General features: G+C 42.6%; 1 protein-coding gene across 1 annotated transcript in view; it reads left to right on the forward strand.

Annotated features, from left to right (window-relative positions):
* LOC119386616 (shootin-1) overlaps positions 1-17,234 on the forward strand; it is a 67,204-nt gene extending 49,970 nt beyond the window's left edge. Inside the window, exons 13-17 of the mRNA XM_037653899.2 lie at positions 1,454-1,551; positions 3,363-3,419; positions 8,912-8,959; positions 9,579-9,726; positions 10,504-17,234. Coding sequence (XP_037509827.2) covers positions 1,454-1,551; positions 3,363-3,419; positions 8,912-8,959; positions 9,579-9,726; positions 10,504-10,565 — 413 coding nt within the window. The 3' untranslated portion in view covers positions 10,566-17,234. The remainder of the gene's footprint in view (positions 1-1,453; positions 1,552-3,362; positions 3,420-8,911; positions 8,960-9,578; positions 9,727-10,503) is intronic.
* The last annotated feature ends 2,105 nt before the right edge of the window (positions 17,235-19,339 follow it).

Raw genomic sequence — 19,339 nt, forward strand, 5'->3', positions numbered from 1 at the left:
TTCGAATATTTTTCGAATAGTGTTTGCTATTCGGTTCGATTCGCACTGGAATTTTACTATTCGAACTATTCGAACTTTCCAAAAACAAATACAGTCAACGTCCGATTGAAAGTGACCCCTTCAGATTTTCAATATGCTTCACCTCATTACACTCTCGTACTGCGGCAAAGCTGTCTTTCAAGCTCCGTTACAGTTGAACTTTGCCAAAAGATAGTCAACATCCGATTAAAAGTGGTCCCTAGATTTTCGATATGCTTCACTTCATCACACCCCGGTATTACGGCAAAGCTGCCTTTCAAGCTTCGTTACGGTCGAATTTTTCCAAGACAAAACGTCTGATTGGAAGCGGTTCCTAGATTTTCAATATGCTTCACCTCATCACACCCTGGTATTGCGGCAAAGCTGCCTTTCAAGCTCTGCTGCGGTCGCAAATGTATTAACTCAAGAAAACGCTGGTTCCAACATGGAGATAAAGGATGTGGCTGAGGTGGGGGCTCAATTAATGCTGTTTTGGACTTGAAATTGGGGCAGGAAATTCGAAAAATTGGAAGCCGAAGCTTTTTAGCATCCAAAATTTCAGATGTTCTTATATATCGACGTCTACGAGGCAGATTTGGAACTCTGGACTTGAAGCACACCCTTGTCCGCCACATCAGTTGGGCTTCCACAGAAGTTGAAAGAGGAGGAGAGGCTGAGGAAATGGCATCATTGCCTGTCACGTGTAAAGCGTTGTTGGCAACACTTTGGTAGCACCAAATCATGTACATAAATAGAATTCGGCCTCTGCATTGCCTCATTCTTGATAAGACAACTATGAAACACCACCCCGCTTGTGCTTCATCAACCTAGCGAAAAGAAACACTTTCATGTTGCTATCTCATAAGAATATGCTTAGGAATCCTCTCTAACTTTTTTTTCTGCAATTTCGCTTCGAAGTATTCGAAAAATATTCTAGAAGTATTCGAGAAATATTCGAAAAATATTCGATTCGATTCGCGCTCACACTTCAATATTCGAATTCACTTCGCACCCAAAATTTTGCTATTCGCCCAGCTCTATTTATTTGCATCTTTCTTGATTTTTCACTCAGAACCAATGAGGCCGACGCCGACACCGGAATTTCTGCGAAACGAGCTCTTTAATGCTATCGTGTTAGAAACGTGTGGCACTTTTCTTCCCCCCACCTCCTCCTACTTCGTCACTCCTGTTTACGAATCTCCCGAATTTCAATGTCACCAGGTTGGCGGGTTCACATTAGCATTTGGAGCACCTGTTTATTTGATTTTACAGGAGCTGATTGATTGATTTTACAGGGCATTATGAAAACACTTAGGGAGTTCTCGTTGTATAGGTCTTGACACCTCTCCAATATCGCAGTGGGGATCAGGTCTAACTAGCACCCACTTATTGTGAATGGCAAGTTAAACAGGCCTGTGCATGTTTTCACACGCAGAGGAAGATCAGCTGCAGGCGAAGCTGATGGAGGAGATGATTGAGCAGATCAAGAAGGGCGTCCACTTGCGACCCACTGCGCGGCCTGTCATGGAAGAGGTTTGTTCCTTTTATGTCTGCATTAAACGTAATGAACCCTACTCCTGACATGTTGAGGTGTAGACCATAAAGCTTCATGGTTGTTCAGGGGACAGTTATTATCATTATCTCAGAAGAGCTGTGGCTGCTGATGTAAGGAAAGTGCCAAGTCTTTCCCCAGTGAAGTTAAAACTAGTTCATTGACGAAAACAGAAAAGGATAACAGTAGTGACAACAACGACAATGGCACCACAAAAATGATGTTGCCATGATGTCATTATGACAATGGCACGAAGATCGGCGCCACCTCTACCACTGACAGCATGATGGCTCTGTCACAGGCTGTCTGATGGCTCTGTCAAATCATAGCTATTACAAACAGCTAAGCTTCTTTCACCAGAGAAATACAAGGGGGTCATGAAAACTGCCTAAAGTGCCCTGAAGGCCAAGGTATCGTCTGTAAGTTTACAAAAAGTGAGGTATTGAGAAAACGTGTAAAAATAAAATAAGTTTATTTTCCTGTGAGGGGAGGGTGTATCGAAGCCTCCTTCGCCAAATTCAGTAAAACTGCAGAACATTGTTCAGTTTTCCATGCCAACTACAAATACGCAGTCATTTTTACAATAGGCCAGAGTTTGTTAAAATAGCTCACCATTGTTTCTTGGTGAGAATGGTAAGGAAGAAAGAAATGGCAAGCCAAGAAAAAAAGAAATTTGATTCCAAACATGAAACTTGCTCCTACCATTGTGAGCATTATGAATATTGCTATATGCTGCAACAAAAATTACAATTCTAGGTGACGGTTGATAAACCACTGCCAAGTAATAACGTTTTGAAACAAAGAAGAAACAAACAAGACTCATTTTCATTCAGATTTGTCCTAGATGTAGACAAAATTTTACTAGATGATTAGTAGCTGCCAGGTATATAATAAGCCTGTCTAAAGTATGCATCACATAGCAGCGGGACATGAAAAAAGCCCCATTTCCGTGCTTGTTTCAATCAAACTGCAACTTATGGTGGTGATATAAAACGCTATTGTGCCCTGAATGTCGATCCAAGATGCAGGAAACTTGGTCAGCACATGCAGCAGTGCCTGTGCACTACAAAAATGCCACTTCTAGAAAATCATTCTCGTTGCAACGTTTTGTGGCCTCAAAGATGGATGTCCCCCCTTTAAGCTTGTCATAGTCTTACATTCTGTTCTTTTCACAATTCTTTAGTCAAGTGTCTGTCCCCTTTCTTACTTCATTGCATCAGTCAAGCGAGCAAGATGCTGACTTCCACCTCTATTCAAATTTATTTGAGTCTAGTTCACGAATGTATGCCTTCATAAAATGCTGTTGAAAAGAGGTGTCTAAGCTCAGTTGCTGAAACATGTTGGTTCTAGGCTATAAGACAGATATATTTTTGTCGATTGGGTTAATAAAGCCATTTTCCTTGGGGAGCACATGCATGCGCACAAACCTTGTTCCTTTGATTCATATTTAGAATGAAATCTCTTTTGCACGCAACATTTAAAGACATCTAAATGATGGCACTTTTGATGGCACTTTTGCAATACTAGCTAGAAAGCATAGCCATAAGCTTCCCCCTTGAAGATTCTGAATGGAGCCTTTTTTTTTTTCCTGCATTAAAAAAATTATAACAAAACACTGATAAACAAACATTGATTGCCTGACAGATGTTGCAATAAGTGACACTGAAGTAAGTACGTCACTGCATTTATTTTGTATGATGCCCTATCTCATGACATTGCACCTTGCATGTCGCACAGTTAGTGCTGTCATTACTATGCACTGTTAACACCCACATTATTTCTCACCAATCAGGAGCTAGAGGAGAAGTCCTCTTCAGAGCCAGCCGTCAATGAAGTCCTCAGCATACTGGTGAGTAACACTGCTCATTTGTACAGTTAAACCCCAATAAAAGGATATATAGGTAAAATCAACAATTTACATCATTATATCGAAACTTTGTTATATTGAAATGAGACCTTTCATCCTAAGTGTGGTCAGGGGTGACTTCGTTATTTTTAGACGAAAGGTGCCACAAGAAATGTTAATAGTATAATAGGACAGTACGAAAAAAGCCAATTTCAATAGCTTGGAGCTCACTCGAGCTTCGCTTCAAGAGTAGAATGATATAGCGTAATCGGGCCCCGTTCTTATTGCCTTCTCAATCAGTAGCCTCGCTTTGCTTCTCAGTGGACCACCTCAGCCATGCCACAAGGAAAGGACGAAAACGTCAACGGTGACGAAAGCGAGCGCAGTTTTCGCTCGTTTTGCCTCTCTTCACTCGTTCTGTGCTCGTTTTCGTCATTTCATTCTTCGTGTCTTGTTTTGCTGCGCAGTTTTTTTCCGAAGATGTCAACTTTTTCTTTGTCTGGGAAGCATGAAACTCAGGGGCGGCCACTGCAGCGCTTCCTGTTACAGACAGGCAAAATAGTTTTTTTGCGCCTTTTTATTGTATAAAAAAGAAACAGATAGGTACCACCCATCACACGTAAACATTAACACTCCCGAGTGCTTTGGGTGAGCAGAGCTCGCCCTAGCAGAATAGGTACTCCCCTCTAGTGTTCAGGATGAGAAGCGCTTGTCTACGGCTTAGATCGTGTGTCATTCACCAGATGGCAGCATTTACTCGACGACTTAGTTTTCTCCTGCGGCAGGAGTACAGTTTTTGTGTGAAAAGATGGCTTGCGGGGGCAGCGACCCATGCATATATCTGGCCCGTCAACACGAAAAAGAAGGTTTTCATTTTCGTCATCTTCTTCGAGTGATGATGATTCGGATACAGATGTTTATCTTGTGTCCGGAAGTGAAGACAGCGATGGCGGTGAATTGAGCATCTCCTCCGGTGATGAAGAAGACGGCTCAGAAGCGAACATCGCGAGTGCTCGCTAGTGGATCCTGCTTGATGTGGACAGTCCTCCTGTGAAGCCTGCTCGCTTTCCATTCTTGGTCATTCCAGGCAAGACTTTCAACTTGTCGTCACCAGATGACCTTATGGAATACACTCAAACCTCGTTATAACGAACACGGATATAACGAATTATTGGTTATAACGAAGTAAATGAAGAATAGTCTTGTCATAGCTACAGTGTTACAAATAAACGTTTATAACGAATTTTCGGATATAACGAAGTTGTTTTCGTGGCAGATGCTACTTTGTTATAATGAGGTTTGAATGTATATTCAGCACTTTCTGGAATATGAACTCATATCATTAGTGGTACACGAAACCAATCGCAAAGCGGCTGAAAAGTTGAAAAGCTCTCCTCCAAGTGAACACTCCCGCCTCAAAAAATGGGTGCCAGTTACAAACGAAGAGATGTGGGTATTCCTTGCACTCTTGCTATTGCAGGGAATAGTTCACAAGCCTCGACAGCCATGGTACTGGTCCAAGAACAAGTTGTTGTCTAAACCTGTTCTTGGAGAGGTGATGTCCTGCCACCGGTTTTTGCTAATTATGCGAATGTTGCACTTTGTAGACAATGCCAGAATCACCGACCTTAGTGGCCATCCACAGCCGAAGCTGTGCAAGATATGGCGATTTTTGGAGTGATTGTTGAAGAACTACCGCTCGGCATATATACTGGAAAGAGACACATAGATAGACAAAAGTCCAATGCTCTTCAAAGGAAGAATAGGATGGGTGCAATACATCCTGCTCTAAAGAGCAAAATTTGGCTTGAAATTTTTCTTCCTTTGTGAGGCATCTTCGAGATATGTGTGGGATGTCTTGATCTATGCAGGAAAAGGCACAGATCTCGGCACACCAGCAAATCTTGAACATTGTTTACCAATGGGTACCAAAGTTGTTATGAAGCTCATCGAGCCCTTGCTAGGCAAGGGGTACTGCCTGACAATAGACAACTTCTATATTTCGCCAGAACTCGTTGACCTCCTTACCCAGCACCGCACAAATATGTATGGCACCGTGAGACCAAACAGAAAAGACATGCCTCCAGATTTCCAGACGAAGAAGCTGAAGAAGGGAGAGGCACAAGCCTACCAGCGCAGTAAGTGTATTGCTCTCCAATGGTGAGACAAAAAAGTAGTCTCTGTCATGAGCACAGTGCACACTACAAGCATGGAGACTTTCAAAGATTCGAAAGGGTGAGACTTCACAAAGCCCAGCATCGTGCGTGATTATAATCACACGATGGGCGGTGTGGACAAGTCAGATCAGATGCTGTCCGACTACCCTGTCACTAGAAAACGACGGAAGATGTACTACAATTGATTGATGAAGCTACATTTAACTCTTTTGTCTTGTACCAAAAAGACGGAGGGAAGATGAGCCACATTGACTACCGCCTCGCCCTAATTGAGTCGATCCTGAATAGGTACCTTGATCCTTCAAGAAAGATGAAGCGTGGCCGACCATCTGATGTCCTTGACCCTGTGCGTCTCTAGGAATGGCACTTTCCTTCTTGCATCCAGCCAAGCCAAAGCAGCGCCAACAAGAAAATGCTTCATTTGCTCTCGGAAGCGAGGAGAAAACGGGAAAAAGTTGAGAAAAGAAACTTGCTATTGGTGCAGGAGCTGCAACAAGCCGCTTTGCGTTATTCCGTGTTTTGAAATTTTCCACACAGTCCCGAAGCTTGCCGAGTGAAATAGCCCAAGGGTGCTTAGCCTACACAAGTGAAGAAAGATGTGGCATCTGCAACTGTTTTCTTTATAAGGTGTTGATTTTTATTAGCAGCAGGTAGCTGGCTTCCTATGTATTGTTCAGAAATAAACATTGTTGTGTTGATTTGACTGAGTATGTGGTACAAATATTTTTTCACATCAACTACACTCAGACCTCGATATAACGAACACGGATATAATGAATTATCGGTTGTAACGAAGTAAATGGAAAAGCCTTGCCATAGATACAGTGTTATGAACGCACGTTTATAACGAATTTTTGGATATAACGAAGTTATTTTCGTGTCAGATGGGACTTTGTTATAACGTGGTTATTGTGTAGCTGATTTTTAGTACAATCAGATTTGAAATCAGCAATAAAAAAAAGGGCACTTTTGATTGGGAAATTTTCAAAAAAATAAAGCACTTAAGGGGTTAATTGTTGGGGTTTAACGTCCCAAAACCACGACATGATTATGAGAGACGCCGTAGTGGAGGGCTCCGAAAGTTTCGACCACCTGGGGTTCTTTAATGTGCACCTAAATCTAAGTACATGGGCCTCAAGCATTTTTGCCTCCATCAAAAATGCGGCTGCCCACTTACGGGGCTAAGCTGTCTACTTGCGTATTTCAAAATGCTTGCCGATTTTTCTGACCAGATTCTGCCTTGGTGCGCCTTCATTAAAATTTTGTCACTTCCCTGTCACGTGTCATTGCGATTTCCCGCCGCGCTTTGTGCGTGCCGGGCGCAATCAGTTCCGATTTCGCCCTTGAAATTTGATGACGAATATCTCGAGCTACGTGCAACTTTTGTAATTTCTAAAAAATAGGTATGCCATAAATTGGCACACACTACAACTTTGTAATGTAAGTACCTGCCCTCAAGTCAATAATTAAAATTTAATTAACATATTTTTGTTAATTAGTCATGTCATCATTTTAGCTGCAGGAAAGTAGTTCCGCCTCAACATAGAGTTCATGCGCAAAAATGTCAGGAGCTTGACTGTCATAAAATTTTCATTAAAAAATCTATATTGTCTAAAAAAAACACTGTGTATATCACAGTAAACATTCGCATGCTAACTGAGCTGACAAGCAAGGTGCCTGCACGCAGTGCCAAACACAACCAAATCTCACTTAGTTAGCCCAAACACTGGCCTTTGTAATGCTGGCACATTGAACAGGGCAAGCACAAGTCAGAGAATGTGTTGAGTTCCTTCTCAGATTTTTAAGATAATGTGAGGTGCAACATTAGGCCTGCAGAAATCCAGGGTTTAGTAGGGACAGGCACACGAAGTAACTTGTTCACCCAACCTTTGGAACCCCGCAGATTGCTTGTGAGGTGGAGCAGTCGTGCACCACTTTTTACAAACTTTGCTGCCGCCTGACCACTCAGGGCCTCTGTGCTGACTAGAGGAGTTGAGCAGGTCCTGCAATACATACAGTGGATAACTGGTGGTCTGTTGGAGTAACAGGATAGGTATGCACAGAAGGGAAACACAGTCAAAGACAATATAAAAATGGAAGGTGTGATGAGCTTTGGGAATTCGAAGGTAGCTGGAAAAAACACTCGTACCACAGTAGACATAAAATAATCCAGTGATGATAAGCACAGGACTTCCACAAGCCCTAGAAACGTCTGCCTTTGTTATCTTGTTTTTGTTTAGTTAAGTGCTTATTGTTAACTTGTCAAACTTTCAAATAGTGAAGGAGGTGGCCGATTTCATAGTTTTGGAAGAACTGTGCTGAATTGGTATAAATTTGTGTAGGTATTCCGTTTGCAAACAGGTTATGTGCCGTCATCCTTGTTGTGGAGAAAAACTGACTGTCAGAAGGCTGGTGTTTCATATTTTTCACTTGTCTCTCATAGTGTACGTGTTTTTCAACTCTGTTAACGTCATACGAGCAAGCCCAAAGAGCTGAAGCGCAGCAAGCTGTGTCTGTTCAGTTGTGTGTTCCTTGATAAGCTGTACAGTTCAGGAATGTTTTGTTTCTGGAACCTAGCACTGCAACCCTATTGAAACAAAGTTTCCTGAAGACATGCAAACCTTTCAGTGTTTCTTCGAGATAGCCCTGAAAGGGCCCCTAAACCACCTCCGATACTTCTTTAACATTTCAAGTAAAGGCGTGCATCGAGTTCAGAATGCTGTCACGATCAACAATACCAAACACGGCAGCGCTACAAGCCACGGGCACCCCACAAATTCCAAGAAACAAACCCTTCTCCAGTATGTGCCTTTCGGTATTCCTCATCCCCTCAGCGTTCGCCATGGCGTCAACGTTTCGTCTGCTCGTCATCTACAGCACCTGTTTGTCTGCTCGTAGGTATGCGCACTTGCTGCTCTTCCTCCTCACACAGTGAGGAGGAACACTCGGCCAGGAAGAGAGACGAGCCGACGAACGGAACATAGCGAAGGAAAGAGAGAAACGAGCGAGGGTGTCTTTCGTATCATCAAACGCGTGTAACTCCACTATTATGGCACCGTTTCTAAAAATTTTCACGGCTACGTGTTCATTGTAGACTCGTGTACAACTGCAACATCACAACTAAATTTCAACTTCTGAGTGGTTTAGGGGACTTTGAAAAGGAGTCGCTTGTAATAGCAGATGCTTACTAGGAACATACTACCAAGTGTGAATTTCCCAGGCACAATTCATCACACTGAAGGGCAACCAAGAAAAGCTTCTTGAATTGTGTCATGAATTCACAGAAGTTATTGCTAATGTATGAATGGACCTTTTCAGAAACACACAGCCCCGCACTCTCCCGTGGAAGCCTGTTTTGGCGAGCGGGTGCGTCAGTGCACGTTTTCATAGCTTGCATCTTCGTGACCTGACGGTGCTGGGCTGTTATTGTTTTCTTTCCTTGATTTGCAGTATGGAAACTGCATGCCACTAGAGTGCATGACACTGGAACATGAATGCACGCTTGCGATGCTAGTGCACAGAAGAGATAGGGCTTTGAACGAAGCTATAGCACCGAGACTGCCTATTTGCAGGCTCTTGCCAAAGAGCATTGCAGTTAGGATAAATGTAAACCAGTTTTAAAACGACTATGGTTTAAAAAAGACAGAATAGTAAGAACTAGCGTAGTCAAGTTGCACAGTTGTGAAAACTTCGTGCCATCAGATTGTGCGGATATGTGGAAAACATGTAGTAGGCTGGAACGGCACTTGCTTTTGTCAACTAAGCCAAAAAGATTGTACAGTTTCAGCGCCTATCGCAAGGAGCACAGGAAAGCACAGCACATTACATACAGATGAGAGCGACCGGCACACAGTGACTGCCTGCTGCTAATTAAGGGGTGTTTGAAACCATCTGGGAAGGTTCATTAGGTTTTATTGCACAATGGTAACATTGAAACTTGTACCTTTGACGCAAGACAAGGCAGTCATTCATTGCCGGCTTGCAGGGTGACATCAAGCGTCAGAAGAGCTCCCGAGGGGTTCGTCAGTGTGGCTCGATGGACTCCCTGGCCAGCAGCTCTTCCAGCAGCCGGGAAGAACAGAGTGAGCTGGAACGCCTCTTCCAGTCCAAGAACCTCCGTCACAGAGCTGAGGGTGAGAACATCAGCCTACTCGGATGTCTTTCTGTTATACCGTATATTCCCGTGTATAAGCCGCACTTTTTTCATGAAATCTTGCTCGGGTGCAGGTTATACACGAATCAGGCCTGGACGAACGATACACGAACCATGCAGCATGGACAATTTCTATACTTTAGAGCAGGGGTCTCTATACTTCTATACTTTAGAGCAGGCAAAAATCACGAGCGTTTTCACTAGGCAATAAATTTGTCATTCTCTCGAACGAAATTTATCGTTCTCTCGGTTTCACGAAGTTCCCGATTTAATGAACTGATTTGCGGGTCCCGACCACTTTGTTAAACTGAGTTTCAACTGTACTAACTTCGCAAATTTCAGCATATCATTTTTCACGTGCTCAGTTTCATCCCTCAAGAATCCTATTTAAGCGCAGGAATGTCTATGAAACCATCTAGATATGCTGGACAGAGCTTTCACTTGTGGACAGTCCCACACACCTATTGTTTAATGGTATAATAAAGTTTTTCTTCAAACTATGTGTTCTCCATGGTGTGAAGTATAGTTAAACTAGTCATTAAGTTTACTTTATGATTCTGGAGTTAACCTTATAGTTTTAAGTCATCAGGGTACATAGAATGTTTTAATTATGTCGTTTCTCTATGACTACTAGAAATAATGGTGCATCACCGAAAGTTACAGCCTCGCTTCAAATTTAGCACAATTTGCACTTCCCACCATGTGGCTCCTTGCATCACTCAGGCGTTTACTCTCCTTAATTTTGCTATTTTTTCAGCCGACTCCGAGAGCTTGCGTTCAGTCAGGAGCCTAGACGTGGATGCTCCAGAAAACAGCTGACCAATGTGACCTCTTCTGTGACAACACTCAGCGTCACACCACAGGGACCACACTGTGCCTCATACAGTATTTCGTGCAATGCTGCTCTCACGTGATTGCACCTTCCAGAACAGCGAGACTTTGATGTGCGCATGCTCAAAGTTACGTCGCTCTTTCTATTTATGTTTTACTCGAGGGCACAAAAAGAACCATCATCATTGTCACAGCCCAGGTTCAGTTGCTACAACTTGCAACTGAAGTGATATCGACAATGCGCTGCAATGCTTCCTGCCAACAACTGCGAACTCAGTGGGAGGGGAAAAAAAAAAGGGTATTTTTAACTTCACAGCAGGGAACAGCGCAGATACACGAGACAAGAGAGACTGACTGGACTTGGCGCTGGCTAACAACAGCTAAGCCAACAAGCTCAAGTTTTCACTCTTTTAAGGAACTTTTAACACCACTATGTATTAATTTTGGAAACCTCCATGAAATGATCATTACCACGATGTACTTCAACATGCAGGGGCTTGTCGGGGCACTTGCATTGATTTGTGTGTAAGCATCCTTTGATGATTGCCATTGTCGTCCTATGGTGTGCTCATCGGGTGTCCTCACTGACGTGCATAATGCATGCTCTCTTCTCCTGCTGCTGTGAAATTTGTGCTGTTGTTTCGATGTTCAAAGTACTCACGAGAGTAACGTCTCTCCCTGTGCTCGAACAAGGGGATTTCCCCTTTTTTCTAGTGTTCCTCCACTTGATGCACCACCTTGATGTAAGACAGCGCATCGCTGATGCCTCTCTGCAGCTGGTGGTCAATAATTTTTATTGTTAGGCACTTTCAGCAGTTACTCGATTTTTAGGTGATTGTATAGCACGCTCGATTGTGATGCTCGCCAGAATTTTGTGGCCAGCTATAAAAAAAATATTTTTGCACGACAAGCAGAGACAAATGCAGCGCTCTTGATTTTTCATTCACTGGTATTATAAACATTGCAGGCAGAAGCAAACAAACTATGTACTAATTTTAGGTGATAACATGAATTACTTGCAATTGTACAGCAATTAAATGCCTCGAATAATTGCCGTGAGGCTATCGCTGACTAGACTTAAATGCAGGGAACAGTGGTACAAACCAAAGGGTTCTTTTTTTTAAATGAAATCGTCCCAAACAACAAAATTTTTATTATACCTGTTGCTTCTGCAGTGGCTGAATGACGACAACGCTGGATGTCAAGCTCAGAGGAAGAGAGGGTTGTTAATCAAACTGCTGGATTTGCCAAGGAATGTTATGGAAGCAGACTTTGTAGAGAGGCTGCACATGAAGTGGAGAGATTGAGCAACTAAGGTTGAGAAACAAGTGCGAGACTAGGCTTTGTTGAGGAAGCGGCATTAGTTTCTGTTTTGTCAGGGCATCTGCTTTGTGGTACTTCACTATGCAATGATCAGCAGCAGTCAAACAAGGAATGTAAGTGGAGCCCATTTTGTGGCAAGAAGACAGACTTACCATGATCGGGGCTTCTCTCGTTTTCTTTAGGAACTTCTCTTGTAGAAGCCTCCTCGTTGAAGACCTGCCTTTGAGGCCATTGCTTTGCACGACTAAGTGTGAGGCCACGGGTTCAATTCTCAGCCACAGCGTCCGTGTTGTGGTGGGGCCAAAATGCGAAAACACCTGTTTACTTAGACTTAGGCGCACATTAAAGAACCCCAGGTGCTTGAAATCAATCTACAATGTGCCTACAATCATACCATGGGTTCGGCATGTAAAACTCCAGAATTTAATTTTCAATTTTTTTTTGCTCATTTATGGAATATTGGCTCCAGTAGCATCCTGTTTGACCAACACTTCAATTCCACATCTTCTTGTAATCCTCTGTGTTGCCTGGTTTTGGCTGTTGGATTGCTCTCTTGACCTTGCAGACTGTTTCGTGCATTCACTGACAAGCTTTCTCGTGTCACATTTTCGACAACCAGGAACCTATCCAGGGTTTCGTCTTTGGCCGTGTAATGTATGCACTCAAACCCACCTAAACAATATCCAAGTGCCATGGAAATATCAATGTTATAACTAGTAATTGTGATCCTGGCTGAATGGAAAATACAAAAAGGGGGCTAGGGGCAGAACTGCTCTTCTCATAATGGCAGTGCAACCAGCGCCATTCTCTTCTTCCTTAGACTGCAGAGTGTACTGGGCCTTGTTCAGTTCAAAAAGTGCCCATCACTTCGTGCTTGACACCAGGTGCACAGCTTTGCCCATTACGCCTGATTGACTATAGCTGCCAACCCACACGCTCCTGCCGCGTGCAGCAAGCGGCGGTGGTCTTTTCAAAAGCTGGAATCCTCTGCTCTCTTGGCCTACGTGGCCTTTGCACTCGCTGCAGATTGCTTGTAAGATAGGGAGCAGCCACGCCAGCTAAGGGAAACACATCCCACCCTCCCAACCACATACAGTTCATCTCCCCTGCTGTCATTGTGCACTTGGTTGGCATACATCATTTCCCACTTGCCCTAGTACGTTTTCCTTGCATTCACAGCTTATGGCATGTGAGGCATGATAGGATATCTTACGAGGAACGTCGACAGCACAGTCCATTCACGTTCGGAGGGGTGGAAGACAGATGAGTGACATTCTCATAAGGTTGGAGATGCGGAGAAGGCTGGAAAACTGGCTCTATCCTGTGAACTCATGGTACACAGGTGGGTGCAGTAGCTCCCATCGTTTCTTTTTTTTTTCCAGCACTTTCAAGCATTCCTTTTCCTTTCTGCAAACACGTCAAGGAGCTAGATTTGATTGGTATTACTGATAATTCAGTATCGGAACATTATCGTAAGTGGTTTCTTTCACAAAGGAAAGATACAAATGTTCTGCTGTGTGTTGGCTGCTCATTGTCATTTCCAGAATATTGTTAAAGCTGGTATCGTGTATATTTATATATATGTGTAATTGGGGATGATGGGGGGTGGGGGTGTACAGACCACTGCCCACAGCCACTTTCTCTTGAAAGAGCACGTTGTGTTCATGGGTCTACTCAGTGACACCTATGTGCCTTATAAGCAAATGAATGGTGAAGATCCCATTTTTTGTTTTGCTGGACACTACCACATGAACCCAAGGAAAGCATGGGGGTGTTATTTGTAGCTTTTAATTGTATTGAATTGTAGTTTTAACTGAGTGCTACGAATAAGACCTCCTGTGCTTTCCTTAGCTTCATTACTTGTTGACTTCGTATTACAAGTGAGTGAGCTATACTCACAGATACCCAACATTCTCATTAAGAGCCTCTCTTTATTTTTCTAATGCGTTCCTGCAAAGCTCTCTTAGCGAACAAATTATTTTCGAGCTTCTGCTACATATTTCAATCTTCTACTCTCCAGTTCTAGCCACTTGGATAGCACAGATCTTGACTGTCTGGTTTGCTAGTCCAACAGTGGCCTTGCTTTCAGTGCCAGCAAGGGGACCAACTAATGAATTTCAAGAGAGATGTTTGTTTTTTATGCCTCATCATACACTGACCGTGAAAACATGGTGGGCAGTACAAAAACTTGCGTGACCTCTCAAGCTCTGCAGATGGTGATCAGTGATGATGATAGTTTTTGCCTTTGAGTTGTCTTAGGCGAATGCATAAGGGACCCAGCAAGTTTTTATTTATACTCTATTAAAACTGAGAGAATTTGGCTGGCCTGTATGTAGGGAGTTACATTTTACTCTGCATAGGCAAGGTTGTCAGCGACAGAAAAGGCCTAGAAGCATTCTTTTTATACAATATTGTTAGACAGCAGAAATCATTTCACCAGTGTTGCATTCGCATGTGGGTAGTGCAGGTCGTACGACGGAAATTACTCGACAGAATCCTTGGCTTTTTATCACATATTGTTTCTTTTGTGTTTACCTTTCCTACACTCGTTTTTTCAGGTCATCAGTTTGTAACATGGCCAATCGTCACCTAATGGGGCCAATAGAAACAATCACCATAGTATTGAGACCCCTTTCATTGCTTTTGTTCCGGCTTCCATCAGCATGTAACAAATGCTCTGTGTTTAGAAGGACACAGATGTTTGGCTGCACTGTCTACTCAAAGCCTTGTTTAAAGACTGCCTCTGTTCTTCGAAGGAGGATGGCCTGATGCGGTCGGTTATTTCAATGGCATGTGTTGACAATTTTTAACATTGGCTTTTTTTTTTAAAGAGACAGGTTTCTCAACACAGAGAGTTATGAATACGAAATTGTTGTCTTCTCTGCATGTACGTTGCCATACAAAGCAAAATATATGCTTTATGCCAACAGCTGTCAACGTTTTGGTTTTCTAGATTTTAGTTCTAATCTTTGAGACTGCAACAGTGCTCCGACACATGCAAAAAATACCCAGCTGTGACATGTATGTAGAGTGCTTTGACATTGTGCACAGCACATTGTTTTATGCTTGAACACGCATGAACAAATACACAGGGGTGTGTGATTATTCAAAACTTCAAATTTGGGTCGAACAACCTTGTTTTGAACCAGAGTATTCAGTTTGAAAGCTTGACTATCAATCACTCAAAATACTCAATTTTAGTTTAACATGCTTGGTTACTGTGACCATTTTTGACTCCATGCCAAGAAAAAAAAACGGCCTCTGCACATGCCTCAAGTGGCTAGCAGCGCCTCAAGTGTCTGCTAGCCACTCGAAGTGTTGTTCTATGCCAGCCAACAACTTCAGAGGCCATTTGCTTCACCTGCAAGTAAAAGTAAAAGAAATAGGCCAAGCATTTTTGCTCATGTTTTTGTTGTTTAACATCTATAAGAAGCAAATACATGCCATTCAGTAAATGAAGCCATTTTTCCAATATTATTCATCTTCAATTTATCCTACGTTCTATTCAAAAGCCTCCACAGACTTGTTGTCAGCATTGATGTAGTCACATGCATGGTTTGTCAGAATGAATGAAACAACTGGTAGCACCAGTGTTGCCATGTGGTGGCTGCATCATGTTTTGCCCAATGAACAACTTGTAATACCAAGCACTGAGTGAAACTTCATCTGTCTTTGCCAAAGCGAGTGCACACATAACAGAAGCTCAGCTACATGTGTTGCATGTAGGCTGATGTGTTGTCCAGAGTGGCTTCATTTATTTTGACAGAGACTGTATGTTGTTTTGTACCTTGACAAGTACAAACAAAGCCAGCCAAAAGATGTGCAATATAGCGCCTAGTTTTTGCTTCAGGCTGCGTGTAGTATTTCAATCTTGCTCAAGATTCCAATGACAGATCTGAAGATGCAATATAAGGCAACATGTTGCAACTGCATGCTTCTTTTGAAATGCTCTCTTTGATGCAGATTCGATGTAGCAAATATGGTGTTGTAATTTTCTTTTTCTTTCATATATTTGTTAAGGAGCATACTTACTGCCTCCTAGTGTGTGTGTCTTGCTGTGGGTTCAGTCTTTGAAAACATCTTCGTTTGTGTTGTTCTTCTTTGTGGTTGATGTTGGGGTTGTGATAAGGTAACAAAGAACGTTTGTGCACATGGGGGCTGGGCATCACGAAGGGCATCACTTTGTTAATGACATTGCAGCATTGAGATTTTTCATGTTTTTAAACATACCTCAAGGGGGTATCTAAAAGGTTTGAATAAAACAGTGGCACATAATATAATAAAAGAACCATGCTGGACAACAATATGTGTGTATCAGTGTCCCATTTATTTAGCATGGGGCTGCCAGTCAGCCAGCCAAAATAAAAGTACAGTGGCCTTTGTTTTAATGTGATGAGCATTAGTATGATAGTTCATACACTGTTGCTGTTCATAATCATCACAACTTATAAAACACCCATTATAAGATCAATTGCCAATTGTACTAGCATAACCAATCATCTGGAAAGTATGAATGCACAGCCAATTTTTAAGGCAGAAACTTTGGATGTCTCGTCAAACGCAAAAATTGACTGTCAGCGTGGGCGGCGTCAACACGAGTGATGCAAAATATCATCATGTGATGACGTCACAGATTGCCAAAATTTGTGATGTCACATGATGATGTCGTCACGACATCGCTTGGTCAAACGTTGGCCGATCATGGAGGCAGTGTAAGACCAGGTGAGGTGGAGAAAGCTTACAATGCCTTCGATCCTGGAGGCAATGCAAAACCATGTAAGCATTTAGAGGGAGGCGGGGGAGTATCAATACATCGACTGAGTAGAAGAAGAAGAAGATGGCTTTCGCCTTTGAGTCGTCTTAGGCAAATGCATGAGGAACCTGCGAGTTTTTATGCATATACCAACAAGCTGCTTAAAAAGATTTTGCGCTGACTACAGTTTTAGAAAACAGAATTTTTGTCTTCTGCATTGTTTGGTAAAATAGTTTGCATTGTTGTCAAATATTGGCAACAGGCAGCAAAACCAGTTCGTTATTGTGAAAAAAATGCAAAATGGCATGAAGAAACTACTTAATTGCTCATGTTAATGAAGGCACACAACCTTGGAAGAAACTATGGATGGATGGTATTTGCATTAGCAATATGTACGTGGTTCTGCAAAAGATTGAAAATAAATTTCTCAGATTTATGTTTAAAATAAGCATGAATCGTAATCCTTGCAATATTAGTTACTTTTTTATCCAATCTCATTTCAGTATGCAAATGCATTTGTGCATGCTGGCACCTTGGTCAGAAAAGTGGTGTCCACTCGGAATAAACTTTGTGGCAGAACAGCGCAGACAACGGGACGAAGAACATACAGGACACAGCGCTGACTATCAACGTACAGGATTGTGTCCTGATGTTTTTTGTCCCATCCATGAACCAACTAGCCCACCTCAAAACCCTTGTAGAATAAACTTTGTTGCAAGTGACACTTTTCCTTCTCCTGTTCTTCAACAAACCTGCAACAAGTAGTCGTCATTGCAGGTTTTTTTACCAAGACAAGTCATACAATAAACTATGCATTCAACAAGTAGAAAAGCACTTCGCATGTCTACAGTATCTCAGCTTTCTGATGGCAAGTCGCACATGCGACACGTGTTTTTTATTTTAAGGCAAAAGCCTCAGATAATTGCTTCAAGGTCATGTTGTGAGGCACTGAGGTACAACAAGTATGACGCGAGTGCACAAGCTTCCACTTCATCTTGGAGGTGTTTGCGTGAGTGAAAAAAAAAACAAAACTGGTTGCGATCCTAATCCTTGACTTAGGTGTGTAGCAGTGGCACTCGCACCTCGGCATTCAAACTTTGTTTCGTAGAGCTTCCAAAGTGGATCATTGAGGCCACGCGTGTGGTTGACATCTGCTCCACCATGTGCTGCAATGATCCCAACGGCTCGCAAGAAAACCACCTGCTCGTTCAGTGAACTCATTCAACCATATTGATTACCCCCGACAGTTTATTGGACCTTATCTTAACTAAACTTATGCTTCAATATCATATGTATCCAATATAACTCTTGACTTGAACCACAACCATAGATGTCGTAGTTTTTATTTTGAATTTAGAAACACTTTTTGAATTTCGCAAAGATAAGTCCAGGGGCTGACCGGAAGTCGTTGCTTAGGACACAAGAAAGGCACAAGACAAACACAAGACGTGCAAAAAAGGCTACAGCAGTGCCGGGGAGGACATAGATTTCAGCGAAGGAAAAAGATTAGTTTTAAGGGCTCGTTTTTCTTTGTTAGACTGTCTGTTCTCATTAATAGATTTCAGCGGTGGCATAGGAGGGCATTGAGGGAAAGGGAAGCAGCAGCACTGGGCTAGGGGAGGGAACTGTCAGCAGTCACGCACGTAGAACATTCTGCAAATGGCTGCACCACGCTTGCAGTGCGACTTGTATATGTCGCTGCGTGGGCCCAGTGTTTCCTTCCACATTGCTATTGGTCAAACCAGGCTTTTGCCTATGCATTCTTGGATAGTTCTAAGCACCTTCTATTTTTTTTTTAGGGAGAGAGCAAAGGTGTGAACTGTTTCCTGCACAATGCAGATTTTAAAAAATGCATTCTCATTGAAAAGGCTCTGGTTAATGCAGAGTTAACCGTTCCACTTTGGCTTAAAAGCTCTTGTAAATGGAATATTGGCTCACCTTATGCTGCACTATGGCATTTATATGCAGCCAAACAGACTGTTTGTTAGTGCTTTGCTAATTGCAGTTGCAGAGGAACGAGGAATCTCTTGAGGAAAACGATGGCTTCGTACAGTATGCATGTTTGACAGTAGGACTACATGGAAACCTTAATTTTGAATCTATTCGCCTTTGTTCAATGCTGTGCACACTGGTGTTGACACAGCATTGCACAATTTGTATCTCATATTCTTTTCTCAAAAGATGGTACACCTATGTCATGATAGTTAAAATTGATGGTTGCTCTAAGTGAGAGAAGGTGGTCGCTTAATGTAAATTGCACTTAATAACAACACTTGCTTAATGACCTTATATGCATGGACAAATGGCTACCTTCCTTGGAAGAGGTTCTGCAATGCCTTTGTAGTCAACTTGAAGCATTTTAGAGCCACAACATTTATCCTTACGACATTACAGTCGGGTGCAACTTTAGTAGAAGTCTGTGGCATTTCTTCCTCAAAGGTGGATGATGAGAAATGCTGGATACATGCAAGCCTGCACCAATGGGCATGCACTCTAAACTGACATCACGAAGCAGACGGCCGGTGGCACCGCCTTCGGAAAACATTGCCTAGAGCATGAGCGGGACCATTTCTTCAGTCGTGGAGCCAGTATAAACTGCCGTACATTTGGGCAGGGGCCTTTCTGGACTTAATCATATTGTGGTTTTGGGACATAGAATCCCAACAATTAGCATCAGGGACACCGT

This window comes from Rhipicephalus sanguineus, chromosome 3, assembly GCF_013339695.2.
Source record: "Rhipicephalus sanguineus isolate Rsan-2018 chromosome 3, BIME_Rsan_1.4, whole genome shotgun sequence".
NCBI classification, from domain to species: Eukaryota; Metazoa; Arthropoda; class Arachnida; order Ixodida; family Ixodidae; genus Rhipicephalus; species Rhipicephalus sanguineus.